The sequence below is a fragment of the Chiloscyllium plagiosum genome, unplaced genomic scaffold (assembly GCF_037043375.1).
Source record: "Chiloscyllium plagiosum isolate Xiang-an unplaced genomic scaffold, Cpla_swu_hap1 HiC_scaffold_10, whole genome shotgun sequence".
NCBI classification, from domain to species: Eukaryota; Metazoa; Chordata; class Chondrichthyes; order Orectolobiformes; family Hemiscylliidae; genus Chiloscyllium; species Chiloscyllium plagiosum.
In genome coordinates, this window is record NW_028270148.1 from 92648767 (window position 1) to 92675833 (window position 27067).

The 27067-nt window shown below is 39.8% G+C and overlaps 1 protein-coding gene across 1 annotated transcript; it reads right to left on the reverse strand.

Moving 5' to 3' along the window:
• Window positions 1-27067, reverse strand: eif4a3 (eukaryotic translation initiation factor 4A3). Its single transcript, XM_043696421.2, has 12 exons — window positions 26892-27067; window positions 20250-20322; window positions 18782-18848; window positions 18505-18567; window positions 16925-17057; window positions 14956-15036; window positions 6466-6607; window positions 5040-5178; window positions 1806-1921; window positions 1611-1718; window positions 797-924; window positions 1-333 (listed from the first exon to the last, which is right to left on the reverse strand). The coding sequence occupies exons 1-12, from the start codon at window positions 27034-27036 to the stop codon at window positions 317-319; spliced, it is 1212 nt and encodes a 403-aa protein (XP_043552356.1). The 5' UTR covers window positions 27037-27067; the 3' UTR covers window positions 1-316.

The following is a 27067-nucleotide window of genomic DNA, read 5'->3' on the forward strand; positions in this document are numbered from 1 at the left end:
TTATGTTAAAGGATATTAATATCAAACTTTAATGAAGATAATGGTATCCATACATAGTATTTCACTAAAATTACAGATGAGTTCAAAATTCTGTACTTAATAATTGCAAATAAAAACCTAGTAATCCCCTGTTTAACAAAAAAAAACTAATAACAGTGGTTTACAAAGCCACATGGTACTGAAAGAAAGATCCAAAATTCACAAAGCTAGGAGATACACAAACAAGGTCCTTATCCTTATATAATGTGAAGTGTTTGTTTTGAACTGAAGAAATGCAATCCGCTGCCCATCCAGGTCCTCTGGTCTTTCACTTCCTTCAAATAAGGTCAGCAACTAGGTTAAAAAGAAATTGAAAAAAATGTTAATAAAATGCATGATATGCAATCTGCTGTGCACACTTAATGCTTTCAAAAATTCCTATAAGGAGAAATGAAGGAACCTGAATGGCCTTCAATTAGTTAAGTTCCCCAAGCATAGCAGAACCACAATATTAATTAATATGAATAACCAATTAATCAATCACCATTTTCAGGCAGATAAGTAACTGTCCATTTTATACAGGGACATTTTAAATGGGGAGACTGTAGCTCAGGCTAACGGTTCTAAGTTTTTGTGTTGGTGTCAGTGGACTCCAGAACAAAACAACTTGAACTATTATTAAATTATGTTCACAAACTGCTCATGCATCTTATCTGGCCTATTTTTGGTAAACTAATCGATAAAAATAATGGTAGATTATCACAGTCTTATCTGTATGTTGAATACCCAGCCAAAGTTTACTATAATCAGAGCTCACCATTCATTGGCATTTCATCAATCTGTGTAGAATAGTATTGTTCAATATCTCGCAGTATACGAATGTCATCATTCTTAACGAAGTTGATAGCCACACCTTTCCGGCCATATCGACCCGATCGACCAATCCTGACAACACAAGGGCATATCAAAAATACTGTAAAGGGATTTAATGGGGTGAATCCTCTCATCTTCAACAGCTCCAAGTATTAACAGAGGAACAAATCAATGGCATTCAAAATAATTTGCCACATTACCTTGAACCAATTATAAGAGATACTCACTCGGTTCAGAATTTACAACACAGTCCTCACCTGCTGACATGTGAAGTTGGCCCCATCTTGCTTCCCCCCCCCCCTCCCTCCATCGTCTTATCTGGTCTGCAGTCCTTTGCACCACATAGGAATTGTATCTACAAGAAATCTGTGCCCGATCCCTTGTCAATTATGAGGACTGGGTATAATTAGATATTTTGAAAATGTGTCCAGATACTATTTAAAATAGTAGTTTAGCCACCTCTTGCAATTATTTTGTCAAATAATGAAAATGTTTGCAGATCATTTTACTCTTCCATTTACTATAACTTGGTTTCAATCCGAAGTTCCATACTACACAAGAGAACAGGGTGGAATGGGGGATACATTGATTTTCATTGGTAGCAATGAAGAAAGGGAATTAAGATCTGTCATTTTACTGAGGAATGAGGAATCAGACAGAAACCAAAATACAAGAAAGCACATAAAAAGAAAATCAGATCAACAAGTTCTGGAGGTTCCAGAGTGCATATATTATAAATTTAAAACATGACATCTTACCTGTGGATATACAACTCTCTGTTATTTGGTAAATCATAGTTTATGATTAGTGAGACCTGAGGGACATCCAATCCTCGTGCCCAAACATCTGTTGAAATGAGCACTCGACTGTAAAGCAAGTGCAGGAACAGTTCATCTTTAGATCAGTAGTAGAAGAAATAATAAGCAAGACATCCAATTTCAAACACGACTCACCTTGCACCAGAACGGAATTCCTTCATGATGGACTCCCTCTCCTTTTGTGGCATGTCACCATGCATTGATGACACTGTGAAATTGGCCTCTCTCATTTTTTCAGTGAGCCAGTCCACCTATAGATGGAAGAATAATATTGGAAGCTATTTACTGTTAACTTCCCCATTGAGGACAATTTTATTTCACCATAATGGATCTTTTTAATTAAAAAAATATGTTGCTCAGAATCTGAAATTAACAAAGTTCTATTAAATGGTACAGCAGAACTTTTCACTTAGAGGCAGACAAAGCAATGCCTTAGGAACTCCAGAGCTTGTTCTATGAATTAAGTCATTAAAATTTTGAAGGAACCTACAACTTAATTGGAGTTAACTATGTTATTGTCTATTTTCTTTACTGCACTCTTTAGTTAGACAAGCCTACGGCATTTTAAAAAACCTTTCAACCCATCAAGTCTTTACCAGTCAAAAACAGCCACCAAACTATTCACATCCCATTTTCCAGCACTTGGTCCATACTTTTGTATGCTTTGCATCAAAAATGTATAAATTAAATATTTAAATGTTTTGAGGGTTTCTGAGTCTACCACCCTTACAGGCTGCAGTTGCACATTCCCACCACCCTCTGGGTTAAAACTTTTCTCATCATGTGCCCTCTTAACCACCTGCCCTTTAGCTTAAAACTATATCTCTAGTCATTAATCACACCACCAAGGGGAACATTTCTTCCTATCTACCAAATTAATACCACAACAATTTTTATGCTTCTCAGTCACAATCCCCCCCACCCATCTTCTCTGCTCAAAAAAAAACACTACAACTCTCCAGCTCAGACAACAGCCTGGTAAATTTCCTGCACCCTCTCCATTGCAGTCACATCCTTACTATAAATGTAGATTACAAAATTGAAACAATACTTTAATTGTGGCCTAACCAACATTTTATGTAGATCCAGAATAATCTCCCTGCACTTCAATTATAAGCTGCTGCTATTAAAGGCAAGTATCCCATATGCTTCCTTAACCACTTTATCCCACCTGTCCTTCTACCTTAAGGTACCAGTGAAACATGCACACCACGATCCCTACAATCCTCGGTGGTTTCTAGAGTCCTACCTTTCATTGTATGTCGTCCTGCCCACATGCATCACCTCATCTGGAATGAATTCCATTTTCCACTGATCAGCCCATCTAAAACCTCTTGTAATCCAAGGTTATCTTCCTCACTATTTATCACCGGACCAATTTTTGTATCATTCAAAGTTTAAATCATTCATAGAGACCATAAACAGCAATGATCTCTGTGGAGCTCCACAGGAGACACTTCCAGTCACAACACGCAACCAATTCTGGATTCAACTAACCAAATTCCCTTGGGATCCCATGGGTTTCTACTTTCACCACGTCTCCCAGCAGGACCACATCCTGCTTGCAATGCATATTTTCTATAAACTATAAAATGTTTCATGATTGTTTTCAAAACATTCTCATCTTAACTTACTTATTAGTAACTTGTGAGCTTATAGTGTTATATGTATAGCATACAAGACAAGTTTTTTTCTTTGTGACATCGGAGTGATTCCAAGACACCTATTGTTTCACTTTCTGAACATATTCAGAATTAACTTACTTTTCTCATCCTTTTCTACATAATGTTCACATCTCTTTGTTTAAATATCCAATCCTAGTATTTTGTCCAATCTCATTCTCAATCTTCTGAGGTGTACCCACAGACATTAGATGTTTGGCAAAGGTCATCTCACATACCTTATTGACATTCAAGTTAACGCAACAAAATGCATCATACCTGGAACCCTCTGCTCAACATCCTGCCCCAGCTTACTATCTTAACAAACATCACTCCCTGAACATGTGCTGGCCAAAAGAACACAACTGGTTGAAACCATCGGTGCTTTCCTTATCATTCCAAATGGCTTATTCAACACAACTCCTGCTTATCTTTCATCTCAGAGCCCCACATAAGCAATCTTCCTCAGCCAGTCCGGATGAAGGGTCCCAACCTGAAATGTCGACCTTCCTGTTCCTTCGGTGCTGCCTGACCTGCTGTGCCTTTCCAGCTCCACGTTTTATCGACTCAACCTTCCTCAACAAGTTCTTTCAACAAATATCTTTTTGATCAAGGAATGGGAAAAGTTGTAAGTTGCAAGTTTCTTGTGACAAACACCATGTGTCAAACAGCAAACCACCACAGCAAGTGTGTTCCTCACGAGACAGAAGCAGGACAGGCCATTATCTTTATGCAGGTAAAAACAATGACTGCAGATGCTGGAAACCAGATTCTGGATTAGTGGTGCTGGAAGAGCACAGCAGTTCAGGCAGTATCAAAGGAGCAGCGAAATCGATGTTTCGGGCAAAAGCCCTTCATCAGGACACAATATCTTCATGCAGTCAACCTCCACCAGCCTTAACATAAACCCCTTATGCAAAGGTGGAGACACACAAACAGCACTGCACATTACAATGGAATGTGCCCTGTACAGACGAAGTGGCAAACTAGTCACCTTAAACTCAGCAAAGGAGGCTGGCGCTTGCTTTCAGGGATTTGCAATCACTAATTAAACGCTCAGGAGTCCTCAAACGTGTTACCAACTGGAAGAAATTCTTATGCAGTGTGGAAATAGCTGTTAATTTTCATCCCAAATCAGATAATCTTACCCCAAGAAAACATAAAAGCTAGTCACTTTAGTCCTGATCTAATACTTTAGAAAACAATGCTTTTATGTTAAAATCTCAACCACTCCATTATACTGGAAAATAAATTTGTGCTAATGCTGTCTCGCACTCAAAATGAAGCACATACACCCACTCCTTGTTATACATAGATCCACACACTCTCATGTTGGCCCCAGGCTCTATTTTATTCCACCTCAGACTTGCCCAGTCTGATCACATGATCCATTGTTGTCAATAGTTGTGTGGTAGCAGTACTGCATTTTATGTTATTCACAAGAAGTCCATGTCTTTTCCCCTCCGTGGTAAACACTGATTTGGCGTAGTTTATATTTCGAATTTGTTTTTTAAGAAAGTGTATTCAAAGACTAACTAATTGAGCCAATACTGTTTTGCCCAACAAGATCAGTAGATTTAGAACGGAGCTCAGAATTTTTGTTTTCTTCAAAAGGAGGATTGATTATGAGCTCAAACTCCCAACTACTTAAATGTAATTCCTTTCATACAAGTTAAGATGATGGGTGGATAAGAAATGTTTTCGGTACCTTCCGTTTTGTATTGCAGAATATAACAGCTTGAGTAATGGTCAGTGTGTCGTACAAGTCACACAATGTATCAAATTTCCACTCCTCCCTTTCAACTGCTACAAAGAACTGTTTGATTCCTTCCAAGGTCAATTCATCACTGTAAACAAGAACATCAAAGTGAAACTGCAAGATTGTGCTTTACTGGCTTCAGTTCCATCACTGGTCCTCACGTTAGTAAGTTCTTTATGTCCTAATGTAAACCTTGTCCAAACAGGGCATTAATTCTTCTTTCGGCCAAGTCTAAGCTAATGTAAAACATATAAAACTATTATAATGCCACCCCATAAAACAGCCTTTTGAACACATCACAGTAAATTTGCACATGAAGGGTGAACTAGAAACAGATCTGTCAGAACTTAAAATGGAGCTTGATTCTCGACTCTACCAATTTTGGTGTGGCTTGCTGCCTAGGTGGGCATATGACTGAGTTACATAGACCAAGATAGAACAAACGTTTCTTGTTCATTAGTTCAGAGCCAGCCCATTTCAGCTAGGCTGTGTGGGACTGACAAGTAGCCATAACCATTTCTGAAGCCCAGAGCAGAGACAACACAACAATTTTTAATATTTAGTAAGGTATAATTTCTAAAATTTGGAACATAACTAATGCAAGACTCTGTATTCTAAAGGCACAAGAGCCACTGGAAACAAATTTGGAAGCCAAAAAATGTTGAAGGCAAATAACATCCTGATTGGACGTTTATAAACGACAAGCAATTCATACGTTAAGTGAAAACCTTAGCTCAGTTGGCAGCAAATCCCATTTCAGGACTTCAGCTCAAAAACTATTGAGCATACAACAGTGTAGTACTGAATCAGTGCACTGTGGAGAGGTGCTGTCACTTGGTGCACTGGAGGACTCAGCAGTGTGTTGGCTCTCCAAGACGGCTGTTTAGAAGCAGCGGGATACAGAAATATACAGACTGTACTCCAAGCTTACATATTTAATTTCTATTCAAATGTGGTCATTTAAAGCTGACATCAAAGGACTTGCCTCCCGTGTCAATTAGGGAATTCTATTTGGTGCTGTAAGGCAAAATGGTTTTTAAAGCCCTATGAGAAAATAAGAAATGTATGCAATATGAGTTACATTAACCATGCAATAATTTACAAAAATTAAATAGTAGCATAGTAAACAGAAATTTCTAGATGGGCCTAATTTATGCAGCTCATAGTGAACACTATAGCGGTATATTTCAATTCAGTAAAAGAACAAAGAAAGCTAAGTTAAACGATACAATTTGAATTAATTGAAGTTTTAGTTAACTACAATAAATTAAAAACATGCAATAGACTGTAGTCAATTCAGAGGCTCCGAGCACAGTAAGTTCTACAGGAACTTGAAATGATGCCTTTATTAGTACAGAAACAACAAACAGCATACCGTTTGACAAGGATTCGGATCGGATCAGTCATGAACTTATTGGTCATTTCCAGGATTTCATGTGGCAGTGTTGCACTGATCAGAATTACTTGTGTGGCTGGGGGTAAATACCTGTAGACATCATAGATCTGCTCCTTAAAACCTAAATTCAAGAGACAAAGTTAACAATTGTTGCCAGACACACTATATAAACACCTCAGAGTGGCTTTAAGATAATACTTTAAATCAACTCATCTTTCATGGTATAATTCAACACAAAATGAAATTCTGGATTAAATAAACAAATGGACATTTTATCTTAACAAACATAAACATTTCAAAATATTTATTTAAAACAATTTAAGAGCATCAAAAAAAAACTTAGTACACAAAATATACACACAATATTCAGAATAAATGGAACTAAGAACCAAACATTAGTTCTTATATGATGTGATATATGTTTAATACAGAGGCAAATTGAATAACCATCTTATTTACTGCAATCCTTTGGGCAAAATATGGCAGAGAAAAGGATAACAAGTTAATGAAGGAATACAAACATAGGAACAGGCCATTTGACCCACTGAGCTAGTTCCACATACAATTAGATGTGGCATTTCTACACCTAAATTCCATCTACCCATTTTTGCACTACATGTCTCGATACCACTATTCCTTGTAAACCGCACAAAGTTATCAACCCAAGACATTCACAGTTGAGAAAATGAGTGTGACATATTACGTGTGCACAGCAATGCTAAAGAGAGTGTTTAAAAACATAGGCATTCAAATCATCAGGCCACAAATGGTCATTAAAAGGCCACAAAATCAGGAGTATGTCCCCAAGATATGGATGAAGCATGTAATTGTGCAAATTTAGTTCACATTAGAATCTGGAGCACAGGGAAAAGAGAAGCTCCATTTTTTTTTTTAAAAGCAACCTCATCATTTATTTATTATCATTTTTAACCTTTATCATCATCCAAGCGAGGGAACTGCATTTTTCGACATATGACTTTAGCAATGTAAAACAATTAATTCATTCATTAATAAAATATATTTACTTTGACTGCAGTTTGTGGAAACTTGTGAAATGCACTGACGTCCCAGGAAAACATATCCAGTAAGTGTTTCCACTTACACAACTTTGGTTCAGAATTGAACTAGAGGCCTGACTTACAGGCATTGGAGGAAGAGGTACAGTACCTGGATACTTTGTTCCAGAAGGCAGTAACACCCCTTAGATTAGGTGAAACTTAGAGTCAGTCAATGGACAGAGACAGGAGTGTGCGCCTTAGAGTCAGACAGACACAATGTAATTGTTACTTATGGGGATGAGGATCAGCAGATTGATCATGCAGCACACTGAAGGATGCCATTCAAATGGCTGGAGTTACGAGCAATGTGGAGTGAGGGGGCAGTATAGTCAGGGGAATATACATAGTTGCATCGCCTAGCTCATTAAGAATATTGCTTCCTAACTGGAGCAGTATTTTATGTGAAAGGGGAAGATACAGTTGTTGTGGTTCATTAGGAGCCACCATAGATTAAAAATAGGAATGAAGTCCTGTTAAGAAGATCAGAGGCATTGGAATACATATTAAAATGCAGAACAAAGGTGGCCAGTTCTGCATTGTTACCCAAGACATATGCTAATTGGAAAATGGTCAAGCAGATTACAGAGTTAAACACATGTTTCAGAGTGGGGTTGGAAGAAAAGATTTTGATTCATGGGGACCGGCATTAATAGTCATAGAAGATTGAGCTATTCTTTTGGGATGGGCTCCAACTGAACCATGCTGACATAATATCCTGGCTAACTGTATAACTGATGTGGTTGAAAGGAAAACTATAGCGATGTGGGTAAAAACAAGGAGAGTGAGCAAGGGATTTAATACAAATCAGCAAAAAGGGTCATTTCAGAAAACGGAGGTTTAAAAATGAAAGGTTCCTTATTCTAATGGCAAAAAATAGAGATAAATTATCAACATTGAGCTATCATTACAGAGGCATGGCACTAAGGTAATCAAAGGTAGGAAATAAATATTCCAGGTGCACAAAGTTTGGAGAGACGTGTAGAATGGCAAACAGGGATAGCAGAGATAGTAAAGCATAACATACAGAGGTGTATTGGTGAGAAAGGATCAGGTCTCAGAAGACCAATAAGTAGAATAAATTTAGGTGCATACCAGAAACAGTAAGAGTAAGAAAACACAAGAAACAGGTTATAGGTCTTCTAACAGCAGTTGCAACATTAGACACAGTATTAACCAAGAAATTATTAACAAAAACAATGAGATAATTGTGGGAGACTTTCATCTTCATATAGACTGGGACAATCCTACTGACAAGAATACTCTAGATAATAATGTTGCAGCATGTTTTAATGACAGTTTCTCAGAACCAACCAGGAATAAAACAACTTCAGATCTAGTATCGTGTAATGAGGCCTGGTTGATTAATAATACCATTGAATTTCAAGGTAACTTAGAAAGTGATATACTCCAAATGCAAACAACAATCTTAAAGCTAATCCCATATAGCAGAGAACAATTTTTTTTAAATTCAATGTCAACAAAAGTATACTCAATTTTAAAAAATCAAAAACTCAGCTCCACTGACTCACCTGTGGCTCATTTAAGAATAGTTATGTCAAAACAGCTGGTAATATTGTATAAACAAAGTAATAGGTCAGAGAATTGAGAGTATACAATAGAATGCATAGAATACCTACAGTGTGGAAACAGGCCATTCGTCCAACAAATCCACATCCACTCTCTGAAGAGCTCCCCACCCAGACTAACCTCGCCCCACCCTATCTCTGTAACCCTGCACCTTCCTCGACCATGGCCAATCCACCCAACCTACCCACCCCCAGACACAATGGGCAATTTAGCACAACCAATCTACCTAACCTGCACATCTTTGGACTGTGGGAAGAAACTCACACAGATATGGGGAGAATGTGCAAACTCCACACAGACAGTTGCCAGACGATGGAATTAAACCTGGGTCCCTGCCGCTGTGAGGCAGCAGTGCTAACCACCGAGCCAAGTGTTTTAGAAATCAGCAAAGGGTTACCAACAGAATTAATAAAAAGGGTAAAGTTAGAAAGAAAGAATAAACTACCCAGAAATATAAAAAAAGACTGTAAAAGCTTACACAAGTATAAGAAAAGGATGAGCTTCTAAATTAAACATTAGTTCCTAAGCAAAGATGAGTGAAGAAAAGGCAGAGGCACGGAGCAAATAATTGTGGATATCTCTGCAGCAGGAGATACAGGTTTCAATCCAGAAATAGACAATAGCTTATGGGCTAAAGAAAAGTGAGGAAATTTATGAAAAACAGAGATACACAAGAGAAGCTGCATTAGGACTCTATTCAAAAAGGCTACAAAATTCTGCAGCACTCCTGACCTATGAAGGGAAGAAGAAGAAGAAGAACACCTCTACAGAGTATTGCCAATAACGGGTATCCCACAATTACATCTGCAGATACCTAACAGACAATGTGATGAGGACATGCCATGACCTAACTCACTAGCCATGACACCTTACATAAAAAAAGTCTTGAAACTGACAGCCAGACCTCTCTGACCACTCAGATCCATGACAGCCCATAAACCAACAGCCACGCTCAGACAACAACTCACAGGACTAGAGACCCCTTGCCCATCATGTGCAAAACTAACGTAATTTAAAGGATTCCATGCAGAGATGGCACGAATTGCTGTATAGGACAAATAGGTAGACAACTACCAATCTGCATCCACAAACACTAACTACCCACTAAACACCACAACCAGCTGTCCGTGGTAGCCATACACACAGATGACAAGGACCACAAATTCAACTGGGAGAACACAAATGATCATAGGACAAGCAAACAGAGGACAGCCAGAGAATTTCTAGATGCATGGCACTCAGCCACGGACTCCATCAGCAAGCACATTGACCGAGACCCAATATACTGGCCACGACAACGAATAACTGGAACCAGCAACCAGAAGCAGCAGAAACTGAACCAAATAATCTCCAGAAGAGACAGTACTGCAATGCTTCACAGGAGGGTCCAAAGTATTGAAGGTGTCACTGAAGACGAAACGCCTGTAAATCAACTTTCCAACTCGGCGAACATACACACAACCACAATAACAGACAGGAAAGAGAGTGTGGACATAAATGAGATACTCTCATTCCAGCAAGCAGTGATTGTGAAGCATCACAAGGGGCAGAGCTGAGATCTCAGCTTGTATAATCTACATTAATGACTTAAACGAAGGGGCAGAGAGTAATATATCTACCGTCTAAGTGTAAGTTAAGGGGAGAAAACAATGACTGCAAAGAGATATAGACACGTTACATAAGTAGCAACCAAATTACAATGAAGGAAAGCGTGAATCTATTTACTTTATTTCTAAGAATAGAAATACAGACTTTTACAAAGAAGCACAAAACCTATAAATGTTGATGTTTAAAGAGAATTGGATATGCTCATGTAAAGTACATAGGAAGTTAGCATGTTCATAAGCAATTATGATGGTAAATAGTATGTTGGTATTTATGCTTAGGGGACTAGAGTACAGAGTTATACAAGGTTTTGGTGAAACTACATCTAAAGTGCCATGTATAGTTTTGGTCTTGACATTTGCAAAAAGATATCTTTGGATTGGAGGTGGTATAGACAAGGTTCACCAGTTTAGTCCACATGATGCAGGGAATGCTCTCTGATGAGAAGCTATAAAAAACTATAATCTCAAAAATTTAAAAGAATGAGGGATGATCTCATTAATACAAGCAAAAACCTGAAGGGGCTTGATTGGGCAGATGTTGAGATGATTTCTGTTGGTCAGGGAATATAAAACATGGGGAACCTCTCAGAATAAGGGACTGATCATTTAAGACTGAAACAAGGAGAATTTTCTTCACTCAAAGAGTCGTGAATATTTGGTGTTCTCAGCCCCGGGAGATTGCATTGTTTCCATCACAGAATACAGTTTAAGGCTGGTCTAGATGGATTTTTGGTGTCAAAGGGAATCAAGGAATATAGACATGAGTATAGAACTAAATAAAAACAAGGGCTGCAGATGCTGGAAACCAGATTCTAGATTAGAGTGGCGCTGGAAAAGCACAGCAGTTCAGGCAGCATCTGAGGAGCAGGAAAATCGACATTTCAAACAAAAGCCTTCATCAGGAATACAGGCAGAGTGCCTGCAGGGTGGAGAGATAAATGAGAGGAGGGTGGGGGTGGGGAGAAAGTAACAGAGTACAATAGGTGGGGATGAAGGTGATAGGTCAGGGAGGAGGGTGGGGGAAGGTAGCAAAGGGTACAATGGGTGAATGGGGGTGGGGATGAAGGTGATAGGTCAGAGAGAAGGGTGGAGTGGATAGGAAGATAGGCAAGTAGGACAAGTCATGGGAACAATGCTGAGCTGGAGGTTTGGAGCTGGGGGAGATGAGGGAAGGGGAAATGAGGTCAGGACATGGTTGAAGAGCTTCAGGGCAGAGGCAATGACCTGGGAGTTGCAGTGGGATAGGGACTCCCTGAGATTCTTGTAGAGAGAGGAGGAAAACTTCTTCAAGGCAGGCATCCTTGCAAGAAGGTTTGCAGTAGGGTTAAAGTCAACTAAGTAAAAACAAAGGCTGCAGATGCTGGAAACCAGATTCTAGATTAGAGTGGTGCTGGAAAAGCACAGCAGTTCAGGCAGCACCCGAGGAGCAGAAAGTGGAGTTGAAGCCAAAAAGCAGCAATGATATTGAGCTCTTCTCTCATTCATTTTTGGAATATGGGCATTGCTGGCTGGCCAGCATTTATTGCCCATCCCTAGTTGCCCTAGAAAAGGTGGTGGTGAGTTGCCTTCTTGAACTGTACTCCACCTGCTGTGGGTTGACCCACAATGCCATTAGGGAGGGAATTCCAGAATCTTGCTCCATTGACAGTGAAGAAATGGCAACACATTTCCAAGTCAGGAATGACAGTGGCTTGGAGGGGAACTTGAGGTGATGGCGTTCCCATGTACTTAGAGTCATAGAGATGTACTTGCTGCCCTTGTCCTCTTACATCAAAGTGGTCAAAAGGTTCTTTTATGATTTCTGCAGTGCATCTTGTTCATAGTACACACTGCTGCTACTGATCAGTGGAGGAGGGAATTCACGTTTGTAGATGTGATGTCAATCAAGCAGACTGCTTTGACCTGGATGGTGTCAAGCTGCACCTATCTGGCACGAGGAGTATCGCATCTCACTCCTGACTTATACCTCGTAAATGATGGGACAGGGTTTAGGGAGACAGGTGGTGAGTTACTTGCCACTGTCTTCCTACACTCCAACCTGCTCTTGTAGCCAGTGTGTTTTATGTGGAGAGTTCAGTTGAATTTCTAGTCAATGGTAACTCCAGCGATGTTGATAGTGGGGGATTCAGTGACAGTAGTACCAAAGAATGTCAAAAGGGGTGATGGTTAGACTTTCTCTTCTTGGAGTTGGTCACTGTTAGGTCTGAAGGTTGATAAGTCTCCGGGGCCTGATGGTCTGCATCCCAGGGTACTGAAGGAGGTGGCTCGGGAAATCGTGGATGCGTTGGTGATTATTTTCCAGAGTTCAATAGATTCGGAGTCGGTTCCTGAGGATTGGAGGGTGGCTAATGTTATACCACTTTTTAAGAAAGGTGGGCGAGAGAAAGCAGGAAATTATAGACCAGTTAGTCTGACCTCAGTGGTGGGAAAGATGCTGGAGTCTATTATAAAGGATGAACTTACTGCACATCTGGATAGCAGTAACAGGATAGGACAGAGTCAGCATGGATTTATGAAGGGGAAATCATGCTTGACTAATCTTGAATTTTTTGAGGATGTAACTATGAAGTTGGACGAGGGAAATCCAGTAGATGTAGTGTACCTGGACTTTCAGAAAGCTTTTGATAAAGTCCCACACAGGAGGTTAGTGAGTAAAATTAGGGCGCATGGTATTGGGGGCAAAGTACTAGATTGGATTGAAAATTGGTTGGCTAATAGGAAACAAAGGGTAGTGATAAACGGCTCCATTTCGGAATGGCAGGCAGTGACCAGTGGGGTACCGCAGGGATCCGTGCTGGGACCGCAGCTTTTTACAATATATGTTAATGATATAGAAGATGGTATCGGCAATAACATTAGCAAATTTGCTGATGATACAAAGCTGTGTGGCAGGGTGAAATGTGATGAGGATGTTAGGAGATTACAGGGTGACCTGGACAAGTTAGGTGAGTGGGCAGATGCATGGCAGATGCAGCTTAATGTGGATAAATGTATGGTTATCCACTTTGGTAGCAAGAACAGGAAGGCAGACTACTACCTCAATGGAATCAATTTATGTAAAGGGGCAGTACAGAGAGATCTGGGTGTTCTTGTACACCAGTCAATGAAGGCAAGCATGCAGGTACAGCAGGTAGTGAAGAAGGCTAATAGCATGCTGGCCTTCATAACAAGAGGGATTGAGTATAGAAGCAAAGAGGTGCTTCTGCAGCTGTACAGGGCCCTGGTGAGACCACACCTGGAGTACTGTGTGCAGTTCTGGTCTCCAAATTTGAGAAAAGACATTCTGGCTATTGAGGGAGTGCAGCGTAGGTTCACTAGGTCAATTCCTGGAATGGCAGGATTACCTTACACTGAAAGACTGAAGCGACTGGGCTTGTATACCCTTGAGTTTCGAAGATTGAGAGGGGATCTGATTGAGACGTATAAGATTATGAAAGGATTGGACACTCTGGCAGTAGGAAACATATTTCCACTGATGGGTGAGTGCCGAACCAGAGGACACAGCTTAAAATACGGGGTAGACCATTTAGGACAGAGCTCAGGAGAAACTTCTTCACCCAGAGAGTGGTGGCTGTGTGGAATGCTCTGCCCCAGAGGGCAGTGGAGGCCCACTCTCTGGATTCATTTAAGAAAGAGTTGGATAGAGCTCTCAAAGATAGTGGAATCAAGGGTTATGGAGATAAGGCAGGAACAGGATACTGATTAGGAATGATCAGCCATGATTATATTGAATAGCGGTGCAGGCTCGAAGGGCTGAATGGCCTACTCCTGCACCTATTGTCTATTGTCTTGTCATTTGTGTGGCACAATTATTATTCAAAATGCCAAGCAGTGGCAGAGAAGGCTCGTTGGGTCATATTCTTTACTACAACTGCTTGAGTTCTTGTGAAAGCTTAGAGGGAACTTTACTTGGCACCCAGCCAAACTCCTCAGAAAACAAAACATAAAGACTACTAGTTACTTGGTATTTTCAACTATCAAACTTTTCCAGTATGCTTTGAGTGAAGGGGATCCTGATCATGCTCCCTAATAACGTCGTTCTAATATGAAGACATGCCTGCTGTTTGGACTTGCTGCATCAGAGAAAGTATTTTATCTTCTTTGACCAAACTGAAACCCTTTATACTTTTATGCATTGGTTAGATCTTGGCTTCTATACTCAAAGAGATTACAAGCCAAGCTATTCCAACTGATGCTAGAATTTAAGGATCAGGTACCTTTGTTCAGCATCTCATCTGCTTCATCAAGAACCAACATTTTGATGGCACGTGTCCTCAAACTTCGCCTTCGGATCATATCTGTAAAAACACAAACCATGGTCAGGATCACTTTCCACGGACTGGCAAATCATGGATGAAGACACAACAATCAAAAGTTTTGCATATATGCTCTGGATAAAATTATAGGAAATTAAAACAAAGAACTGGATACTGGAAATATGAAATAAACAGAAACAAAAATTGCTGGAGAAACTCAGGTCTGGCAGCACCTCTGAAGAGAAAACAGCTAACGTGGAGTCCAGAAATGCTCCATTACAAGACACACAACAATCCATCATGTTACTCAGATTTTGGCAGATATTTGCTCACTGAAAATATGGGGGCAGTTGAGAACAATATTTATTGACCTATAATTAGCAAGATCAACTGTTTGGAGAGGACTTACATCCGTTGTAGAATGGTACAGCATGAAGACCCTTTGGTCAAACCAGTCTATGCCGAACAGAATTCCAAACTAAACTATTCCCACCTGCCTGCTCCTGGCCCATATCCCTCCAAATGTCTTTTAAACTACTTCCTCAGGAAGTTCATTCCACATGCGAACCACTGTAAAAAACATTTGCCCTTAGTGCCTTTTTAAAATCTCTCTCCTCTTCCCTTAAAAATGTGCTCCCTCTTCTTGAAATCCCCCATCTTAGAGGGAAGACAGCTACCATTAACTTTATCCATACACTTCAGTATTTTATAAACTTCTATAAAGCTCACCTCGCAACCATCTATGCTCCAGTGAAAAAGGTCCCAGCCTTTCTTTATAACTCAAACCTTCCATACCTGACAACATTCTGATAAATCTCTTCTGAATCTTCTCCAGCTTAATATCCTTCCTATAATTAAGCGACCAGAATTGGACACAGTCTGCCAGAAGAAGCCTCACCAATGTCCTGTATAATCTCAACGTGACATCCCAATCCTATACTCAAAGGATTGAGCACTGTTTCCTTTTCCTGGGAATCGTTGAAATAAATGGGTGATAATAAGAAACCACAAACCTCAACATGTAAATTTGAAGTTTAAATGGGGAGCTAATACTGCTGACAAAATGCTTTCATGTAATGACCATACTGATGGATCTACACATGCAATATGACATGTTCGATAAATATGAAATCATTAAATTCTATTAGTCACATGTAGGTAATGTGCTACATTTGACTTATGGTACTGTTAGCCATAGCTTAGCGATGTTCTTTACACATAACGAAGTTGTTGAAGCTTCATTCCAGAAATTCAAGACCAAATCTTTAGACTGACATTAAACTTCCATATATACTAAAATACCCACTTCTGAAGATGTGATCTTTGGATGAGATATTAAACTCTCTAGTGGATACCAAAAAAAAAGGCTTATGGTTGTTTATTCAGTGATCTGCAGATCTGTAAGATCTGAATAAGATCAGGACTGTTTATTTGGTGTCCTGGTTAATATTTTGCTGGTCTGTGCCCATTAATTAGGAGAATGTGAGGACTGCATATGTTGGAGAGTGTGATACTGGAAAAGCACAGATCAGGCAGCATCCGAGGAGCAAGTGAATCAACTTTTCGGGCATAAGCCCTTCATCAGGAATTATGTCCGAAATGTTGATTCTCCTACTCCTCGGATGCTACCTGACCTGTTGAGTTTTTCCAGTACCACACTCTCAACTCTGCTCCCATTAATATCTGAAAAGACTCAGTAATTCAGCATAAGTTTGACAGACTAAATGACCCAATTCTATATCACAAAATTCCATTTTTACTTATAGAATGAACATAAGTGACAAAACTAATTAGCTCTTTTACTCTATGGTTTATAAAATTTTCAAATTATATTACCTGTTTATGAACATTTTATTAGACCATCTTGATCAAGAGAATTGAACATTTAGCAATGATTTTTTTTAAAATGAAGGGCAAAACAAGTTCTCACCAAATACACGCCCTGGAGTACCAGCAACTACATGCTGTCCATAGTCCAACTTCCGAATGTCTTCTCCAACATTGGTACCTCCAATACAAGCATGGCATTGTACATTCATATAGTCACCAAGAGCAAGGAGGACCTGATGTATAGACACAAGATACTGACAACATTAAAATGGCACCAAACATTGCACTCAATTCTAAAGCTAGGAACTTAGCATATGGAGATTCAGTGGGACTAGCAGATGCTACAGACATGTTCCCCATCTGTATCTACTGAATATTTTTAGATTCCTCTTTCAAACTTTCTGTAGAGTCTGCTATGATAAAACTTGCAATATGGTGGATGAGAAGCAAAAGATCTTATGACTCTATTGAAAAGACATGCTCAACAGTTTTTCCGATATCCCACCCTCCATTCATTCTTCCAGAAAAGAAACTGGGTCAATTATCTCTCTGTAGCCTATGGGACTTTACTATGCATGAAATGGCCACCACACTTCCTTAAAATAGTAACTACATTTAAAGAAGAGAGAGTTAATTAATTGGCCATGGAGCATTTTGTGATATCTTTAGATTCTGAAATTTATTATAATGACATAAATTTTTATTATATTCAAAGTCAAAATGTTGCAAAAGACCAGAATACTTTGATTTCACACTGAAATACATTGTACAATAACACCAATATATAAATGTTAAAAAGACTATTTATTTAGACTATTGCTTCCACCTACATAATGTACAGTTAAACATCAGAGGTAGGATTACTGTAAACAGACATCCTACATTTTCACTTGCATTTCACTTTTTCATCCCAACACTACTGGGATGTAGGATTCAATTTATGCATGGTGTAATAGCAAATCCCATCAGTTCTCACCAAACATTCAAATGGGATTACCACAGTTAAGTAAATACTTTTGACCAGTGCAGACTTGATGGACTAAAGGGCCTTTTAATGTGCTGTAGAACTCTACCATTTATGTGAGCACTTCCCAGAAAGGGCCACTGGTTTGCAATCAGAAGTTACTCTTGCAGCACTCAGGAGGACCAACATCAATTTTAATATCCCATTTCTGCCCAAGCGGAGTTCAGCAAACTCAGCATGTCTGTGATCTACCAAGTTACACAATGCATTCTTCAATGCACCACGAGAGAAAGTGTAACTTAGTCGAACAAAAAAGAAAATCAACAGTACAATCAGGAATGTACCCTTGAATTAATATCACACAACAACTGTAGCCTTGTATTTATCTCAGAAAAGATATATTGTGACATAACTATAGTAAAGGCCAGAAACATTGATTTGCACAACAGAAGAAGGTTAAATTCCATTTTTATTGTGTGGCATTCTGGAATCATATCTTCCAATTCAAGTTACAGTTAGGGCCACTGGTTCATTGCTACTTAATAAATCAACCTAACCTTTATTACAGGTCAATCCCGTATACTTACAAAGGTTTTGGAGACAGAGGACCTTTTTTATGAACTCAAATTGAAAATGATTCTTCAGCAGGTTGTGAACTAGCATTTGTCACTCAGTTCTAATGATAAAGACAGACTTGTAACATGTATAATTCTTACCTTCTGTATCTGCCCTGCAAGTTCCCGAGTTGGTGCCAATATTAAAGCTTGGGTCTCACGAACCTAAATTTTAAAAATCCATTAAAAACAAGATTATGACATTCTATTGTGAATTGCTAGCTGAACATTGCGTGGCTTCAGAACTGATTAAAACAACTTTACATAACGTTCTCTTCAGTACTGAAAACAATGGTATAAGCAAAGAAATAAAGCAGAAAGTTTTGAATATAAATCAATTTCTGAGGAAATAACCAGATTATCTGTTAGTAAATTCTACCTGAATGTCCAAGCACTGTAATACCGACACACAGAATGTTGCAGTCTTCCCTGTACCAGACTGGGATCTAGAGTAAAAAAGTAAATTGTAAATCACAATGAAACCGTTTACAAACATTATGCTTGTCTCCATCCATTAAGATCAAGACAACCACCTGGAAATGTGGACCATTGGAAGCCTCCTCTCAACAGAGGCAGACAAAGACTAATGATATTCATCACCACCTCCAATGTGCCAATTCAGCCTTCAACTAATAGAGGGGAAAAAAAAATTAGGACCAGGAATTCTGACTTGAGATTAGGTTAATAGTCTACCAACAGCAGTGATCCCCGTGCTTTTGTAATGGTTTGGACATTTCGACAAACTACAGCATGCAGTGGGTCAAAATCCTGGAACTCCCTCCCTAATGGCATTGTGGGTTTACTATAGCACAGGACTGCAGAAGTGCAAGGCAGCAGCTCACCACCACTTTCTCAAGGACAAGGGCAATAAATCAGGGTGAGAGTAGCAGCCTGTTGTGGGAGTACGACGGTCGTAGCCTGGTGCAGGAGCTGGGATAGTGTCCCAGCATGGTGCACACCAGTAGTCTGCTGCAGACAGCCTTTGGAGAGACTGTGATGTTTGTCTTTTTAACTTTGCTTCTTGTTTCTTTCTGACCCATGGTCATACTGTATATAGCGGAAATGTAACTTTTTCTTCATTTCTCTATTCTGTATCTAAGGATTGTGCCTTGGTACCTTTGTATCTAAGATGGTGCTGTAAGTGGCAACTTATAAACTTTTCACTGTATCCATTTGAGTATGTGACAATAGAACTAATTCAAGTACTGGCTAGTTAGGGATGCCCATGTCCCACAAATGAATTTAAAAAAGGGCAAAATGTTGGAGAAGTATCACTAGCATTATCTTCAAGATGCTCAGACTCTGGTGTTAAGACAGACAATCCAATAGCAGAATCCATTAACAAGCCAACTAAGCTCAGTATAGAAACAGTGATCACTCAAAAACAACACTGCTGTTCAGGATACATGGTTCACTTGTTTAACATCAGACTTTCAAAACTACTGTTCTTCTCAGAACCTGGCCACACTCAGATTCCCAGGAAACCTTTCAGCGACATTCAAGAAGAGGTAAAACATCCATGCCAACTCATGGGAGCCATTGGCTCATGACTGACCAAAGTGAAGAAGGTTCATTCAGGGAGGCACCAAATACCTCAAAAGATTTCATCAAGAACATGCTGAGGTAAAATTGAGACATTGAATTGAGCACCAACACCCCATAATCCAAATCTTCAAGTACCACCTGCTCATATATGACAGTGTATACAGAACACACTTTGCATTTCTCAGCCACTTAAGAACCCAGTGAACCAGAGCAGAAGCAAGCAATTCTTGATCATGAAAGACTGCCCCCTAAGATGACAATTTAAAACATGCAATGCTAGACCTTACAAATGTTAAACTTACTGAGCAATGACGTCTCTCCCCTTGATTATTTGCTTGATGGCCCTTTGCTGAATTGCTGATGGTTTTTCAAAGCCTACAAGAAGTAAAATATGTATCAGTTCCATGTATCAGTTCTAAATTTAAATTTTGTAATAAGTTAGACTGTGGGATAAAGCTAGAGTAAAGGGTCACATCTGTAGCTCCTCATTTTGCACCCTGGTATAATTGCTATTAAATAGTACCAGTATAGTACATTACTGGTATCTTGAACACCAAATCAAATAGTATTTTGAACACCAAAATGGTCCCCACGCATGCAGAGGCATAGCCCAATACAGGCTAATTGTACACGCTAATGCAGCCAATATTTGACAACCATCACCATGTATTGGCCAGATAACATTTTATGATCATTTATGGCCACTGAAAGACTTTTTCCTTTTTTAAAAGCACATGCAAAAATTAAGAATCAGCATACAAATAGAAATTGTTTGAATAAATGCTAAAGTTCACACACCAAAAGTTGAAAACTTAATTCCAGGGCACATCTGATTTTCAAATCAGAATCAGGTGTTGCATTCACAGTCGACAACAGTACTGTAGATTGTAACTAATGACAAGCAGTTTGAGGAATACAATTGCTACACAAATCACAAAACAACATTTATTAAGACAGTAATTTTTATCATTCCTCTTCCTTCAGTGTTACCCATTTGCAACAAGTAACAGGAATTTACAAGGTTTCTCGAGCAGTATCTCCTAAAACTATTCTCCTCTACACCTAGAAAAGTACTTTCAGATGCAGTTTTCCTCTAAATCCCACATGATCCTGCCTTGAAGCATTTGTTGCCATTCATTCATCACAAGTTCAAATTCCTAAAACACTAACAATAGTATCTTCACACTGCATAGTCTAAAGCAACTGCGCATGCTATCAACCTATGCCACATTTTCAATCTGCTCTGCAACCAGATCCCCAATGATCAACAAGGTCAGCAAATTTCTGTCTATTTGTTACCATATCTCAATTTTTCAATTGTTGTTCAACTATTAGCCTGTTATTTGTTCCTGAATGCCAAAAAAAAAAGAAATTTTAGAAAGGGGTAGTCCACAAAAAAAGCACTGCGCTATTTCAACTGTAAGTGAAGGCCACAAAACAAAAGGAGCAAATTAGACCATTTGGCCAAACAAAACTGCTCTGCCATTTGATCTTGGCTGAAACATTTCTCAACCTCATTCTCCCGCCTTCTCCCTGTAATATTTGATTTCCTTAGTAATCAAGAACCTACACATATCACTGCCTTAAAGACACTCAATGACTAGGCCTCCACTGTCTTCTGCAGCAATGAGTTTCACAGATTCTCCATCCTCTGCCTGAAGGAGTTCTTCCTCATCTCAGTTCTAAAGAGTCGTCCTTGACTACACTAATCATCAATTGCCGTCCTGAAAAAGAATGGTTCACCCCAACTCTGCCTTCTGTCAGTTAGCCAATCCTCTATCCATAACGCCATGGGCTCTTGTGTTATTTAGCAGCCTCCTGTGTGACAGCTTGCCAAAGACCGTCTGGAAATCCAAATAGATCAGTTCCACTGGATTTCCTTTGTCCAAAGTACCCATTACTTTTTCAAAGAATTCTAACAGATTTGTCAGGAATGACCTCCCCTTGTCAAAGCCAGGCTGAGTCAGCCCCGTTTTACTATATATTTCTGAGTACTGTGCAGTCTCATCCTTAATAACAGACTCCAAAATTTTACCAATGACCAAGGTCAGGCAAACCAGCCTACAATTTCCCGTCTTTTGCCTCTCTCCATTCTTCAATAGGGATGTCACAATAGGCATTTTCCAGTCGTCCGGGACCAACCCTGACTCCAGTAATTCCTGAAAGATCAACACCAATACTTCCATTATTTCCTCAGCTATCTCGTTCAGAACTTTGGGGTGTAGTTCATCTGGTCAGGTTGATTTATCCACCTTTCAGCTTCCCCAGCACCTTCACCATAGTGATGGCCACTCACCTCTGCCCCTAATTCTCTTAAGTTCTGGTATGCTACTGGTGTTTACCACCATGAAGACTGATTCAAAATACCTATTCAGTTCCTCCCCCATTTCTTTGTTTCCATTACTACTTCTCCAGCCTCATTTTCCAGCAGTTTAATGTCAATTCTTGCTTCTCTCTTCTTACCTTTGTACATCTAAAAACTCTTTCAATCTAGCTGGTTTACCCTCATTTTAATTTTCTTCCACAGCTTATTGCTTTTTTGAGTTGTCTTAGAAGATTCCTAATCCTCTGGCTTCCTACTAATCTTCACCACACTACTTGCGTTTTCATTTGCTTTTATGCTGTCCCTGACTTCCCTTACCAGCCATGGTTGCTTCAGCCTTCCCTTTAATGTGCTTCTTCTTCCTTGGGATAGATTTCTGTTGCGCCTCCTGAGTTAGCCCCAGAAACTCCTGTCATTGCTAGTCCATTGCCCTCCCTGATAGTTCCCCTTCCAATCAACTCTGGCCAGCTCTTCTTTGTACTTACCTTTACTCAATCGAAAGTCTGTTATAACGGATTTCAGCTTCTCCCTTACAAACTGTGGGGTGAATTCTATCATTGTATGGTCACTGTACCCTTACGGTTTCTTCACCTTAAGCTCCCTAACCAAGTCTACCTCATTACACACCACCAAACATTAAACTATTTCTCTCTCCACAGATGCTGCCAGACCTGCTGAGTTTTACCAACACTTTCTGACTTTACGAAATTAAGCTGCTTTTGCCCAAAGAGAAAGAGGATAGAGACAAAAAGGAACCTGGATGTTCCTGATTTTGAAATGGCTAAATATTAAAACAATAAAGTTCAAGGCTGAGCTAAGAAGCCAGCATTTATAAAAACAGAAACTGCTGGTGAAAATCAGGTAGTCTGGCAGTGGCTGTGGAGAGAAAACAGATTTAACATTTTGATTCAGTGACCCTTCCTCAGAACTTAAGTCAACAGTTACAATGTTTTGTAGAAATGTTGCACAGTCAGCCGCAAGCAAACTTAAGGATCCTCATTTAGAGTCTTACAGCACAGATGCAGGCCCAACTTGTCCATATTAACAATGTTTCCTAAACTGAACTAGTCCCATTTGCCTGCATTGGGCCCATATTTCTCTAAACCATTCCTATCCATGTACCTGTCTTAGTTTCTTTTAAATGTCGTAATTGCACCTCTCTCTGCCACTTCCTCTGGCAGCACGTTCCATATTTATCGCAGATTGCAGAATAGCTAGCAAACTAAGGAAAAGTCAAAGAGAATTCTAGGCAGCTTTGGCATTCTTGTTTTGGTTCCAGCCAAAGAGGTAAATGAACCCTCAAGATTGCAGAATTAGGCAGTAAAAAGGGAGACTGGATATGAACTCTTGATTACACATCTTGACAAACTATAGTATAATGGTAGTGTGCTTGCCTTGTCTTAATATGTACAACAAAGTCGGTTTTTTTAAAAACCTTATATCTTGCAGTGTAATTCTAGCAGTAAATCATTAGGTGTTTAAATTTCTCATTAAATGTTACTGCTCTCTATGAAGCTCTTAACATGTATCTTCTGGCAAGTTAAGGATGATTCTAAAGGAAAGAGACATGACAGGCAGCAAAACGCAAAGTGACGAAGTAGAGCCCTCAGCAGGAAGCCATATCCACCCAGAGTCTTCAGGAACTATTACCGTAAGTGTTCACATGCTACAAAACCAGTGTATGAAAAGTGAATCATGGAGATATGGCCTCATGTCAGGAAAAGCATCAGCAGAGTCAGACTTGCATTGCCTTTAGAAATTATGCTACTAGATATTCCAGACATTATATATGCAGCATGTCATAATCCTCTGTGCATTTCTGCATATGTAGTGTTTATCAGAATAGCAGAATGATTTTATATCATTGTTGCCAGAGAAAACCAGAAACATGGAGCTCCTGGATTCAACAGCAGTTTGTCATTTAGCCTACGGAGCCTGTTCTATCATTCAATAAGAAAAGTTTCACCTCATCTTTGCCTTAAATACAAAACTCTTATTACAAAACTCTGCACCCTTGTAAATTCCCCAGTGAGGGCAAACCTCCTCTCAATATCTGCTGTGTCAGGGCCTCCCCTAATTTTTGGTTTCAATAAGATTATTTCTAATTCTTCTAAACTCCAATGCATATAGGCTCAACTTGCTCACAGTTTCTCCAAAGACAATCTTTCCATCCCACTTCAGTTTTGCCCACATTCTTTTAAATCCTATTCATCTACCTGTTCAAATGTCTTTTAAATGTTATAACTCTACCACTTCCTCTGGCAGTTCATTCCATATACAGGTAAGTACCACATTTTGAAAATGTTATCCCTCAGGTCCCTCTTACATCTTTCTCCTCTCATCTTAAAATTATGTCCTCTAGTTTTGCATTTCCCTACCCTACAGAAAACACCTTTGCTATTCACCTTATATATGCATCACCCCATAACTTCCTATGCTCCAGAGAAACAAGTCCCAGCCTCTCCAGTCTCTACTTATAACTCAGATCCTCCAGTGGTGGTAACATCCTTAAAATCTTTTCTGCACCCTTTCCAACATAACATCCTTCCTACTGATCAGCATGGACGAATTGGACCAGAGGATCTGTTTCTGTGCTATATGACTATGATCATTTTAATTATAAAACTATGTGCCCCACATAGCAATAGGTAGTTACACTTCATCAGTACTGAATTACTTTATGGTTGTTGGCTAGATGGCTACTTTGTGATGCAGTGATGCTCACAGCAGAGGTTCAATTCCTGTCCCAGCTGAGGTTATCATGAAGGTCCCACCTTTTCAACTGTGCCTCTCACCTGAGGGGTAGTCACACTCATGTTAAACTACCATAGTCATCTCTCTCCAATGAGAGAGCGCAGCCCTGCTGTCCTCTGGGACTATGATTACTTTACTTACAGTCAGCAACAGGTCATGCATCCTAATAATTTCTTGCAAATGTTCACAATCCAAATGAGCTTTCTCCCACACCTGTACCGTGATATCTAACAGCAGAGCACAATCACAAGGCAAATTATTTGAATTATGTTAAAATGTGATATAAAATAAAGGTGTGTGGAATGTACTGCCAGGGGAGGTGGCAAAGGCAAATTTATTAGCAAGGTTTCAGACATAACAGATAGCCATAACAACAGACAGGGAAGACGGGGATGACATATGCAGGAAAATGTGATTAATTTAGAATGCACGATGGTCAGTACAGACATGATGGGCCGAAGGGCCTGGTCCTGTGCTGTAATGTCCTATGTTCTAAAATACTGATTCATATCGGAGTTGCTCAAACATGTCTCACTCCAGCTGTAGGAAGGGACATGCTGGCAGTGTGGAGAGGGGATCAACCGAATGAGCGATGAAAAGACTAACCTGCAAGTGGGTCCAGTTATCTGCGTGACACTTTGAACACAAATGACCAAGATACAGTACATCATTGTACATTAGATGGCAATTAAGTCGATCACAGCTACCCAAGACACAGTTTTTAGAATACGCATATGATGATGTATGAATTCAGGGATTCCAACCATGGCAGTTATATCACTAGTTGGTCTTTTTTGTTGCCTAAGAACTTCATATCTGCATTATTTACTTACATGCATGTTTTCTAGTGACAACTGCACAGTTTAATTTACATTTGTAATGATAAAAATGACACTTTATTGTAGTAGGAGGACTGTATGAAAATTAATCGTATAGTATAATTCTTTATCAGACATAGGACTAATTCTTCAGCTTGCAGTTCTATGAAACCAAGGTGGAAGAATCAACATGGGCTAAAGAATTTAAGGAAAAGCTATTTTGAGGCAGGCAACAGGAGCAAACTAAGATCTGAGAAAAACCTTTTTTGTCTTGGATATTTTAAGGTATTTGTGTCAGATTTGAGTTTAAATCTTAAAATTAACATATGAATAAAATGCACTCTGTGGGCAAAGGGACAGATCACATTTTAAGTTGATCCTCAAACACCTTAAGTGACTTGGGTCCTACTGAAGCATCAACCTCAGTGTAAAGGTAAACCAGCTACTTGTGGAGCACCAATACGCCTGTCACTGTCTTTGTTGTTTAGTCTTTTATAAGCATAGCGTTTTCAAGTCTATTTTGCAGCCAGAGTACTTTTTAAAATGTCATCCAAAGGTCCACACAACACCTAGCAAGGTTCCACACAATGAGATAACGATTAAACCAATTTTTAAATGCTATTGGTTGATATAGTTATGGGTCACAATGTAGGTGATAGTCCCATAGGGTTTTTATATTCCCATGGGTTTACAAATGATGATACCTTTAACAATGCTGCACCCAGTCCACACTGCTCCAGACTGTCAGCCTGGATTTTGTGATCGTCATTACGGGAATGGGGCTGGAGCCACTGGCTCCGAAGCGAGAGCACTGTCCACTCAATACACGCAGACAAGGAGATGGAGATGGGTTTGCGGCCCGGGCCTATAACATAAGCGCTCTGGCCCCAGAGGTGTGAACAGGCTGCACACCAACAAGGCCGCAGTCTGAGGCCCTGTACTCCGAGCCTGCCGGGACCCTGGTTTCAATCACCTCAGCATCATGGCATCGTTGGCCGCTCCATCGAGAAGCCATCGTGAGGCTGCCTGACAGTCTAGGCCGCACTCACCGTACGCGTAGATCCCCCGCAGTAAGTCCTCCCGCAAACCCATGGTGTCGAACGTGGGAGTGACATCGACCTCCTCACTTGTCTCGAACTCCACCTTGGAGATGTCTTCCTCCTTCAGGATGCGCTTCCTCCCCGAACTCGCCATGATCAGGTTGTCGGCCTCACAAACACCGTCC